Source organism: Excalfactoria chinensis, chromosome 16, assembly GCF_039878825.1.
Source record: "Excalfactoria chinensis isolate bCotChi1 chromosome 16, bCotChi1.hap2, whole genome shotgun sequence".
NCBI classification, from domain to species: domain Eukaryota; kingdom Metazoa; phylum Chordata; class Aves; order Galliformes; family Phasianidae; genus Excalfactoria; species Excalfactoria chinensis.
Genome location: NC_092840.1, coordinates 7,688,118 through 7,700,146, shown reverse-complemented (window position 1 = coordinate 7,700,146; position 12,029 = coordinate 7,688,118). Strand labels below are relative to the sequence as shown.

The 12,029-nt window shown below is 54.9% G+C and overlaps 1 protein-coding gene across 21 annotated transcripts in view; it reads left to right on the top strand.

Annotated features, from left to right (window-relative positions):
- Nucleotides 1-12,029, top strand: part of NCOR2 (nuclear receptor corepressor 2) — a 157,674-nt gene that overhangs the window by 71,641 nt on the left and 74,004 nt on the right. For all 21 annotated transcript variants that reach the window (XM_072351408.1, XM_072351410.1, XM_072351411.1 and 18 more), the window contains exons 5-7: nucleotides 385-564; nucleotides 3,684-3,797; nucleotides 11,686-11,742. In XM_072351408.1, the coding sequence (XP_072207509.1) occupies nucleotides 385-564; nucleotides 3,684-3,797; nucleotides 11,686-11,742 (351 nt within the window). The remainder of the gene's footprint in view (nucleotides 1-384; nucleotides 565-3,683; nucleotides 3,798-11,685; nucleotides 11,743-12,029) is intronic.

The window sequence follows — 12,029 nt, the reverse complement described above, 5'->3', positions numbered from 1 at the left end:
TCTCTGGAAGGATGTTTTTGTCACCTGCCACTTGGGGTGCTGCTCTGCCAAGTGTTTAACTGGGGGCACACGAGGAGCTGAAGGGTTCCCTGTTATGGGTGCATTCAGTTCCATGAGGATGTGGGCTCACTGAAGGTGCAGGGAGTGGGAATGTGCCACTGCAGGGTGCCCAGGAGAGTAACCCAGTGCTCTCTTGGGATGCTGAAGGTCACAGCACAGGGTGCTGATGTCACCTGGCAGCTGGTACTGCTTAGCCCTGCAGGTTCTCTGAGGGCTGTGTGTGTCTTAAAGGGCTGGGAATAGGCCAGGGAGCTCATGTGGGAGGCTGAGAGGAGGATCCTGAGTCTCCCAGCAAAGCTGACCAGCAGCTTTTGTGCTCCCCAGGACCGTGGCCTGCCTGGCAAACTGGAGCCCGTGTCTCCTGTCAGCCCTGCGCACCCAGAGGCTGAGCTGGACCTGCTGCCAGCCCGGCTGTCCAAGGAGGAGCTCATCCAGAACATGGACCGTGTGGACCGTGAGATCACCATGGTGGAGCAGCAGATCTCCAAGCTGAAGAAGAAGCAGGTAGGAGGCTGGGCTCTGCAGGGCAGCTCGTGTCTGTGCTTCTTGCTGGCTCACGACCTGTCCTTTCCCGTGTGTGTCTGCAGAGGGGAAGTGGCAGTGCTTGTGCCACCAGTGTGGGCTGCAGCCGTGTTATTGTCATGGCATGGCTGCTGTGCTGACAGTCTTGTGTGGTCTGCATTCCCCTGCATGAGAGCATGCCCCAGCTGAAGGATCACCTGCCTTATTGGAGCCACGTATACAATTACCATAAATCCATTAAGGGATTAATACGACAAAACCTTGGGGGATGCCTTTGAAAAACCCGGAGACTTAAAAGCTTTCACTTCCTAAAGCAAATCACTTCTGTGTCTCTCTTGCCAGTGGTTTTTTGCTTTGCTTGTGGCAAATTTCTGGTCTCCCGGTGGCTGCTAATCCCAAACTGCCTCTCCAGAGGTGTGGACACTTTCTGGATGGAGCGAACGTGTGCTCAGGCTGTCACACTGTGTGGGAAACGAGGCCGAGTGCAGCTCCTTGAGGATGTGCTGGAGCAGTGGGAGCAGAGGGGGCAGTATTCTGTGCTTTCAACCCACACTGAGGAAGGACATGCAAATCGATCATTTCCCATTGCTGGTGGTGTGAGGGGCTTCCAAGTAGGGCAGCATGCCTGGCGTGGCAGCAGCCCAAGGCCTGGTACCTGCAGGTCCTCAGCTGGCTTATTTCAGAGATGCTGATGTGTTGCTGTTGAAGCTGACGGAGCAGCATATGCTCCTTGCCATTAAAATCAAACTGTCCTTCCATAAGGAAATAGGTTTTTATTGTTGGCTGCTTGCTTGGTTGATTTCTTCCTTCTGAACGAGTTTTACCATTCTTCCTCCCCACAAAAATGCTCCTATGAGTGGGGAAGGAGGTGAAAGTGGTTGCTGGCAGTCATCCGCCCTGCTTTTTTGTTTTGGCACGTGGTGTCAAACCCATTTGGTACACCCAGTGCAAATGCCTGCGCAGTGTGGCTGCTGTCTGCGCCCCAGGAGAGCGCAGTGCCAGGCTGGGGGTCCTGCCTGGGGTTGTGCAGGATCGCTTTGTCTGCCCACAGATCTGAGCTGTCAGTGCTGGAGGAAGGCGAGGGAGGGGAAGTGATCAGCCTGTAATAGATCCCACTCCTCCTGGAGCAGGCGGCGGAGCAAGGGAGAGGTTGTGCACAGCCGTGATTTCCTAATGCGTTTCCCCTCTGTCTTTGGGAGGCCTTCTCAGGGTAATTAAATGCACTTGTAAGGAAAGGCAGCGCAGCAAAAAAATTACAACACCCCACCGTCCCTCTCTGCTCAGTTGTTCCAAAAATGGCAGTGAAGGCCCTGCCTGGCGTTGCTGACAGGAGGGGTTTTGAGAGGGACAAGCTGAGAAACCCCTCCCCAAATCCTGCACACCCCTGGCAGAAGGCTGCTCCGCTCAGCCATCCCCTGCTCATTCATGTGCCATATGTGCTTCAATCTCTCATTGAGTTTGCTCTCCCCCTCTTCCTGACAGGGAAGGATAATCTCTATGCATTTATTCCTGGCAGCAGTACTGGGGATCGTAACAAGAAATAAACTACCGGGCTTTTCTTCCCAGTGGTGCCTGCGGCTCCGTGGAGCTGAGGGCTGCTGGAGTACAACACTCCCACCTGGTGATGGAGGTGCAGCTGAGCCCTGCAGCCCCTCTGGGCTGGGGAGCTGAAGGGCTGCAGGTTCCCAGCAGTTCTCCCACGGGCTCTTTGGAGGTAGTTTGCAGTAAGACATGGTGGCTGGAAGCGCTCTCCTCCCTGCTGGGATAAGGAAGCATCGTGGTGCCCACCCAGTTTTGCCACACATTTGTGCACAGCTAATGATGACGTTTTGTGTCCCTTCATTATTGCTGCTCTGGCTCTTGGGGAGAGGAGGGTGCAGTTACCACTGAGGGTGGGGAGGGAATGAGTGTGGAGCCGTCACATCTCATCTCCCATCCCTATAAAGGTCACAGTCCCAGCCCAGCTTTTGTGGCAGACCTTTAAGAAATCTTGTTCGTGTCTGAGAACCTTGACCTATTTTGCTTTGCCATTTCCCACAGCTCCCAAGGGAAGCTGTCATGTGCTGGACCTGCTGAGGTCAGGTTTGCTGTTCCAGTGGGTGCTGGTGCCCACAGAGTCTGTATCCATAGCCTCCAGCATCTGGCCCTTTAATAACCGTACCATGTTACACCGTAGAGAGCAGTGTAATTCTCTACTGTATTTCAGCTATAATTAGATTTGTATTTTTTTTTCTCTTAATGAGCTGCTTTTAATGAGCCTCCACTTACTGGCAAACTTTCATTTCCTGATATGCCATCAGATCCTCTTGTCTGAAATCAATTACAGCAGACCCGACCACTTTGCAGGATTTTTGTGGGTTTCCAGAACAATGCAGCCAAGTTTTGGGCATTTTTACCCAAATAATTTCCCCCAGAGGAGGGGAGGATTGACAGATTACTCTGTGGGAATCCCTTCTGAGTGCTCGGAGCTCCTGGTTCAGCAGCAGGGTATGTTGGAGTGCCCTCACCAAGCTGGGAGCAGTGCGGTGTGGGAGGAGGGAAGGTGCAGGGGGTGCCTGGGGGCTGATGGTTGTTGGCAGATTTGAGCTGTGGCTTAAGTGTTTTCTTGGACTGCATCCTACAGCCCGAGTGTTGCTCTCAGCTATTGCAAAGCTCTGGATGAGTGTTCTGTTGGGACGGGTCATCCCAGGGCATCTCTTCCAGGCACAGCACCAGAAGGTAAAACTAGTGATGGAGAGCAGCCTTGCTCCATCCCTTGTTCTTCTGCTGCTCCCCTTGCAGAGACAGCCGCTCCAAAGGCAGTCAGGAGCTTCAGTTCCCCTCTAGGGTTTTTAATAAACCCATTATTCCTAGCCATCAGGCTCTCCAGGAGGCCTGCTCAGGGCTGCTCCTATTGCCCATGGAGGACAGACTGCCTGGGCTAGGACGGAGTTGTGCATCTGTCTGCAGCTTTCCTCTCTCTCTGTCTGTCTCTGAAGCTGCCCTTGGTGGCTCCCAGGAAGCTTTCTGTATTGGTCATGGTACCGCAGAGAGTCTCGTGTGGACGGGGATGGCAGTGTTTCTCGCTGTGACTCACTCTCCTCCCCCCTATCCTTCCACAGCAACAGTTGGAGGAAGAAGCAGCCAAACCACCGGAGCCTGAAAAACCCATCTCCCCCCCTCCTATCGAGTCCAAACATCGCAGCTTGGTGCAGATCATCTACGACGAGAACAGGGTGAGTCTGGAAACGATGGCAGTTCAAATGTGCGGTCGTGCTGTGTCATCCTGGCCTGGGCTGGGAGGGTCTGGTGTGGGGCAGATGGGGATTGCCCCGGGTGAGTCCCTTGGTGAAGGCTGTGGGCAGATGTGATGGATGGAGCTCCGTTGGGAACAGTGACAATGGAGGGCTGAGCCCTGGGGTGCTCTCTGCACTGCATGAATAAGTGCCATGTGAGAACCTGCTTTTGTAGGGTTTCCTGCGGTAAGTGTTAGATTGGAAGCACTGGAGCCCTGCCTGTTAAACAGCTTGCTTTATCCTCTCCCCTGGTGTGAACCTGGTGGAAAATTGCCTTTAATGATGGGCTTTGGCTTGGTGGGCTGCACAGGTGGAGAGGGATGTCCGTGCTGGCAGCCAGCTCTGAGCCCTCCTGGCTGCCCCTTGGGCCGTGGGGCTGGTGCAGAAAGGGCATGCATTTGTGGGTATTTGATGCTGGAAATGGCATTAGGAAAGGTCACGCTGGCATCGCTGCGTTTGGATCTCTGCCTTGACCACTTGTTTGTTGCACTCTGCCATTGCCTGCAATAGCAGCCTGAGGAGATGTGAATTTTGCTGTGCGCTTTGGAGAGATGCTGGAAAATTGGGCCCTTTGGAAGATAATCAAGCACATTCATTTTCATTTAGGTGTTGGATAAAAAGGATGATTTTGCATAAAAGGAAAACTACCAGTCGCTAATTATTGTGAATTGCGTAGCCTGAGATTTCACTGGGAGCTGCAGAAATCCAGGTGCCTGACACTAAAAGAAAAGAGAAATCATCCACATACTCTGTGCTCACAGGCAGTGCCGTTTCCCTGGTTATACTTCTTCCATCTGCCTCTCTCCGTTAGCAATAGAAGTGAGTGAAAGCAGAGGGCAGCATGATTGAGGTGTGAGCGCACAGCAGAGCCGGGCTTGGAGCCCTTCTGCCCCACAACATGGCCAGGCGTCCTGCCCAGGAGCCTTGGGGTATGTGGCTCCTGCCTGCCATGCACGGTTTGGGTTCACAAAAGGAGACCTCAGATACCGGTCTTCTGAAGCTGCATCTCTGATGGGCGGCGTTGCAGCGCTTACTGTTAGCAGGAGCTGGCTCAGAGCATGCCCCTGCTGGGCCCTTGTTTTACTGTGTCCCCTCTGCTCGATCCTGCCCAGCAGCAGTGCCACGCTTGCCCTCTTGTCTCTCTGGATCCCCTCCTCCTCTCTGTGTGGTCTCTGCTAGTGAGGATTCCTCCCGCTGAGAGCAGCGTGTCAGCAGGCTGTCTGCGGGCAGCGGGCTCAGGCCGAGCAGCCCTTCCCTTCTGCCGGCAGAAACCACAGCGGGCAGCAGCAGAGTTCCTCCTTTGTGGAAGGCACGATCTGTGCACGGGCTGCAGAGCAGGCAGAGGCCCTGCTGTGCCCTCGTCCTGCCTGCAGCTCACAGTGTGGGCTGGCGGGTGGCCCTATGGGGCGCGTGGCTTGAGGCATCGCTGTGGGAGCAAATGTGGGACTCGGGGTATTGCTGTCCCCCAAAGGGCAGCCTCTGCTCTCAGCCAGGCTGCTCTCTTGGTCAGAGCACCAGAAGAGCCCTGGTTCCACACTGCTGGAGCAGAGGTGCTGCTCGGTGCAGGGTGTCAGCCCGTTCCCAGCCCTGTGCTGAGCGCAGCACGAAGCAGGGAGTGAGAGCCATGCATGGGGGAGAGGAGGTTATGTGAGGACAGAGCAGCTAGGAATGCCAGAAAATCGAGTTAGCCAGCCGTTCTGTGACCTACTTTCCTTTTGGCGATAGCTGTGGCTTTTCAGGGGTGAATGGTTTCTAATTTTAGCCCTGGTTCATCAGGGAGGTCTGTACGTTTCCTCCCCGCCGTGCTGGGATGGATGGGTGAGCGCTGGGCCGTGGGCTGGCTGCTGGTCTCAGAACCGCACGGTGCTGCCATTCCCACCTGCAGCCCGCTGACTGCCTGCCTGCCACTGGGAAAGCTCCTCAGCATCACACAGAGTGTCACCGTGGAGAGCCTGACCTGCAGCCCCCTCCTGCTGCGCTCTGCTGGGCAAGTAATTGATTTGCAGAAAGAAATCAGTTGGCTGCACAGATTGTGACAGGGAGGGAGAGGGAGAAGCTCTGGTGACCACGATGGAGACTTGTCAGGGGATGTGAGGATGGTCTCCTGGAGACGCCGGGTTGTGCCGGGTATCCCAGGTGCTGCCTGGGGCTGGCAGCTCTGCACAGTGGGCATCTCTGAAATGAAACTGCGCTGGTGAGCTTTAGAGCCATCCCTGTAGGAGAGAAGCTGATTTCTGCAGGGTCTGCCACCTCTGTGCTGCTAGCTGTGATACGGGCTCTTCGTGGGCTTTAATTTGCTCCCCTGGGATGCATTATGATATCAAGAGAATTTATCTTCCTTCCACGTCAAACCCCCGTGACCAGGGCACGTCCTCTGTCTGTATTTTTAGCTGTGGTTTTATCCTGCTGAGTTGTTGATGGGCTTCCTTGCATCCCTCTTCCCTTAGAATTGATTTAGCGTACCTGGCCTTGAAGCCATTCCTGTGCTCAGGGTTCTAATTAGCGGGTCCCTCATTAGCCGTGCGCTGCTCCCAGCCATACTGGTGTGCTCCCAGCCATACTGGTGTGCTCCCAGCCATACTGGTGTGCTCCCAGCCATACCGGTGTGCCTGGAGCAGCCGTTGTGTTAATCCTCCCTAACAGCCCCATCCTACCTGGCTCCCCATCAGCTCCGGTGTGCACATTGCTTTCTGCCACTCTCTGTTCCCTCACAGGAGAGGTCACCTGAGGACATGGTGTCACTTCTCCCCACGGTGGCACGGGGACGCCGGGCGCTGCGACCCACAGCAGCCCTGCACCCTGCATGCTGTGGGGCCACGCTGCCCTTCCCTGCTTTGCTGTCAGCTCTGAGAAATAGCGGGTTTGATGCAGTGCAGGCAGGGGAAGCAGGCAGCACCGTCTGTCTCGCTCTGGGGATTGAGTTGGTGGAAATCAATAAGATTAAATTTTAATTCGTTTTCTGTCTCGGTGCATGTTCCTTCCAAAGGGCACGGCTATCTATCTATAAATTCAGCATTATGCTGTAAAATTGGAATTCAAAGGCTCGGTTTGAACTTTTTCCACCCCCTGCTGCTGTTGTGTCTGTGCGGAGCGTATTCCTGGCTATCCGCTTACCCTCATAAAGCATTAATGCCCCATCCATAAATAAGGGAATAAATAAATGAGCGCTTTTAGCATTGCAAAGTACAATCTAGCTGCTGGCTGCTCGCAGCCATTGAGCGTGACTCAGATCCCATGGCGATTCTGTGTCTGTATAACTGATTTTCTATGAACTCCTGATTTACATGAGAAAGGGAAGAGTCTGGCCTGCATCATCGGCATGGAGCTGCAGTGCACAGAACCTTATCAGTGAAATGGCTTTTGAACATTAAATGTGCGGGTTTTTCTTCCAGTCCTGATTGATGCGGGTAGGCAGGACGGGGCAGTCTGTGTTTGGCTGCTGGAAGAGCCTCCATTTGTTTTGCTTTTGATCCTGCTGATATTTACCCTGGGATTGCCTCACTGCGGCTCGGTGCTGCATGAGGAGCTTCCCAATAGACCAGGGGAAAACTAGGAGGTCAGAAGCCGGGTGCTATTAATGCTACTGTGTAACAGCAAGGTTGCCAAAAAGATGAGATTTGAACCCTCAGCCTGGAGCTGCTCATAAGCCTTTCATTTCTGCTCAGATACCAAAGAAAATAGCCTGTTCCAAAGCAGATACTGCAGTGTCCTGCATCTTTGGGTCCTGGAAATGAAGCCCAAGAGCTCACAGAACTTGGGTACAGCGTGAGCTCCACAGCTCTAAACCTCTAGGGATGGTGACCTCCGCAGCTCCCTGGGCAGCCCATGCCGTTGCTCAGCACTCTGTTGGAGTGGCTGACCCCACGGCCATCACCTCTTGGCCACGAAGCCAGCACTGCGAGGTCGCACTCTGCTCCCAGCAGGTCAGCAGATGAATTTTCCTTTCCAATCCTCCATGCTGTTTGCCTTTCTGCACCCTGCAGAGCACCGGGGGTGTGATGTCTCGCCTGAGGTTTTTCTGCTGTTTCCAGTGACACCACTCCTGAATTCCATTCCAAACAAGCTCCATCCCAGCCTGCCTGCTTGGCACGCCGGCTCGGCCGCTCCCCAGGACGTGGTGCAGAGCTGCTGGTTGACTCAGTGCTGCTCCCTGTACTGTGGGATCCCCAATAGGAGCGCTCACATCCCCCAGCACGCCGGCTGACTGCGTCCCACGGGGTGCTATAAATAATGCTGGGAGCACAGAGCGGTATGGAATGATGGCTGGAACCGCTCCAAGAAAGTGCCGCCTCCTAATTTCAGATCCGCTTTCTCAAAATAACCCCGTGTTTCCTTCACTTCCATTTTTAAACTTCGCTTGAAGAAGAGCCCCCATGAGATCCCGGCCGCTCCCTGGCTCGGGGTGCTGGTATGTCATGGGCTGAGATGCTGCTCTCCTGCATGCTTCCCCTCCTCGTTCTGTTCCACTGGAGCAGAGGACCTGGCGTTCCCTTAATAGGAAGCCAAATGCTTTTTAGGCTGATTGACCTTTGTGGTTCAGCTGTGCTTCTGTGCCAGGGGCTTCACCTGTGAGCGTGGATGTGCCCCAGAGGCTGTGCCCGCACCTGAGACATACGTGTGCCTCTGCTGTGCTGCTGGAGCGGAGCCACTCCGATGTAAATGGGAGCAAAATTCAGCCCCGGGGCTTTGGTTGTGCTGCAGACACTCTGTGCTGAGTGCTGTGGCAGTGTTTCAGGACTCCATACTAAATCTGGAAAAGGGGTCATTAGCTGCTTGCTGGGGAGCAGCAGAGGGGCTATAAAACCAGTGGGGATCTTCTTGTATCTCACCAGAATAATGGCTACGTTTGCTTCCTGATCCTTTCCCTTCTGTTAAATAACAGGGGTTGCAGGCACAGCTGACTGGCCGCGTTGTTCAGCTGCTGTAGGGGTGAACCCTTACACTGCCTGCCCTCAGGTTGGGCTGAGCACCCCAAGCCAGGCCACAGCGCTCTGTGTTCTCCATCTGTCTGTCCTTGGGCACGGGGGTTCCCTCCTGCAGGTGACATTCTGCCACTCTGGGTGCTTCTCTTCTGATGTGATGAAGGCATCAGCAATTACCACGTGCTAATTGGGCAGCCTTCATGGCAGAGTCGTTTCTCTGTGTACATACAGAGATGCGACGTGCTCGTTCTGGAGATGTGTACATTACAGTCATTTAACACAAGACAAATTATGCCATTCTTCTTGATTCGCCACATGTTCTGCCTATGGTGATTTGCCTCTGGCGTGTCTCATTAAGTTGTCTAAATGTGGCAAACACAGCAGTTGAATACATGCAGGTTTTTCTTGGGAGTTAATCACGTTGCACGCACAGACCTCCGGCATCATCACCTTGTGGTTGCAGTTCTAATGCTCTCATCCTTCATCTGCCCCAAATTTTAGCCCAGTTGTAATGGTGTGAGGCTTCTTGGGGCTTCTGTGCAGGTGTTCTGTGGGGTCAGCAGGTTTTATTGCTCTCAGAGACCAAAATGTTGAGCTCTGGCTGTGGGTGCCCTGTGGCAGGATGGATGGGTTGATGCTTGGACTCAATGATCTTAGTGGTCTTTTTCTGACCTTAATGATTCTATGGAGCTATGAATATTTCAGGCTGATAGTTCCCAGGGCAGACTTTGCCTCTTCCTGCTAATGAAGTCTGAAGAGCTGCAGTGGAAACATTCAGTGTTCTGCAGCGCCTTCTGGGGAGCTTTGGATGCGCTCTTTGGGTTTCTTACCTGAGCTGGGTTTGATAGCACTGATACTTTCTATTTCCCTTAATATCTTCACGTTAGGTCAAACAGTGCAGCTCACTGAATAGCTGTGCACAAGTGAGCCTGATTTGATCTTCCCAGGAGGACAGTTCAGGGTCTGAGCTGGAGCTCTGTGTGAACCCGTTGCTGCTTGGATGTGTCCTGTGTGCTTGGGGGAGTTTGAGGTAGTCGAAAATAGAATGGCTGTAAGTCCAGGGCTGCAGGGAAAGCCAGCTCCTGAGCCATATGTTTCCCAGCGCTCATAACTGCTTTTTCCCACCTTGGCTCCTGGGTTTTGTTTGGGGATGCCCCATGTCCTACCTTCTCTGCCACCAGGCCAACCCTGCTGTCCCTGTGCACGCCCCAGCAGCCAGCACAGGGCTGCATGCAGGCAATGCAAGCTGAGGCCGCTGGGTGGCTGTGCCGTGTTGCAGCCCAGGCTCTGTGCTGCACAGTGCGCCCTGGGCAGGCTGCTCCAGTGTGGAGCCCGAAGCTGCTTGCTGCTGGGAGGACAGCAGCAAAGAGGAGGGCAGGGTGTGCTGGGCCGTGCTTCTGGTCTGCTGCCATGTGTACGTGTGGCCCCAGCAGCTGCTCACAATGCTGGTGACGTCTGAGAGTCTCCGTGAACTGCACGGGGAGCCCCATAGCCAGGTGAAAAGCATTGGAAACAGCACTGCTGGGCTCTGGGCAGGTGTGTGGGGAAGGTGCTGAGCTCATGGTTACATCCCCTGTAACATCCTTGAAGTCACTTTGGAATTGCAGAATGCGCTGTGTCCTGCCAGCTGTGCAGTAAGGGAGGAGCTGGCAGCTCGTCTCAGCACCACCTGGGCTCTGCAGCAACCGGGGACCTGCAGTTGGCTGTGGGCACAGTGACTCATCCCTCTGGTCCCGTGGCCAGGTTTGCAAAAGTGCACGCTCACAGCTCAGACCGTGTGGGTGTGCAAAGCCCCAGCGAGGAGCTCACACCGTGCGGGGTTGGCGGGCATCTCCTGGCACCCTGCACGATGCAGCGGCCGTGAGCTGGGGCTGATATGCCAGAGAGCAGCACGAGTGGCGGTCCATCCTCTGCTTGCTGCAGCCCTTGCCAGGAGCCTGGCTGCATCTCCTGCCAGCTGACATCCCAGCTCTGTGATCCTGCAGGGCTGTAGTGCTCACTGGGTTAAAGCTCTGAATGCGCTTCAAAAAAAGGTTGGTTTTTTTTTTATCCTCTCCCCTCCCCACGGGTGAATCCTGTGAAGCTCAGCTGCCCACACAGCTCCTGCCGCCTCTTGGAGGCAGCCTGGATTTCCTCTCTCCCTACCCCGTGTGAAAAAGGACCTATGTGATGGATCAAATGCCTCTGAAAATCCATCTCCGTGGCCCCTCGCTGCCAGGTATCCGGCTGTACTGCGTCGGCCCCAAGGCGATGTGGATTTATCAGGCTGCTTGTAACAGCAATTGAAAAGCCCGGCTTCACAGGGAAGTGCTGTTTACTGAGAGCATCACCTTTTACTCAGCCTCCCATCAGGGTGATCCCACGTCTCTTTTCAGGCCTGTTTAATTAGGAAGTGCCGCGCAGCCCCCCACGGGTTGCTGTTTTCTCTAACCCGTGTCAGGGAGGGAAGGTTTGGAGGGGGCAGAGCCAGGCTGTGTGTGTGGGGGGAGCGGTGGCAATGAGGAGCGTAGGGCAGCTCCAACCTAATGATCACATGCTCACCGAGCGATGGATCCTAGAAAGGGCATCTCTGCGTGCGTGCCGGCTCGCTCGTGCTGCGGCTGTGCCAAGGTAACCTGCGTGGTGCTGTGACTCCAGGGCTAGGCTGGGAGAGGACGGGGGCTTCTGCTGCTGCTCCCGGGGGTTTTGCAGTTGGGGTGGCTCTCTGCAGTGCCAGGAGGAGCTCAGGAGCTGTGTGTTGGATGTGTGATACCTCACTGCCCGCAGGGCTTACCTGCAGTTCCCTTCCTCTTTCAGGCGCCGGGTGGGTTTGGCTGGGGAGGGGTTTGGGTGCTGGGTGGTGGTAGTGCTGCTGTAGTCAGTGGGAGAAATAACTTCTTTCTTCCTCTTCCCTTTCCTCTGTGCAGAAGAAGGCAGAAGCTGCCCACCGCATCCTGGAAGGGCTGGGTCCGCAGGTGGAGCTGGTGAGTGTTCCCCACGGCTGTGGGCGTTGCGGAGGTCCCTGGGAGGTGTGGGGCTGAGCTGTGAGGAGGAAATGCTGTGGGGCAGGACGTCTCTTGTCACAGAACCAGGACAGGAAGCGAAGTGGCTGAGCTGAGCACTGAATGCACACACAGCCTCTTTGCAGAGCATTAACCCTTTGGTTCCTCTGTCTTGCACTGCAGCAGGACAGAGCGATGCTCCAGCACAGCCTACAGTAGGACTGCTACACCTGAGGCGAGTGCAGGAGGTGCTGGGGAAGGGGTTGGGG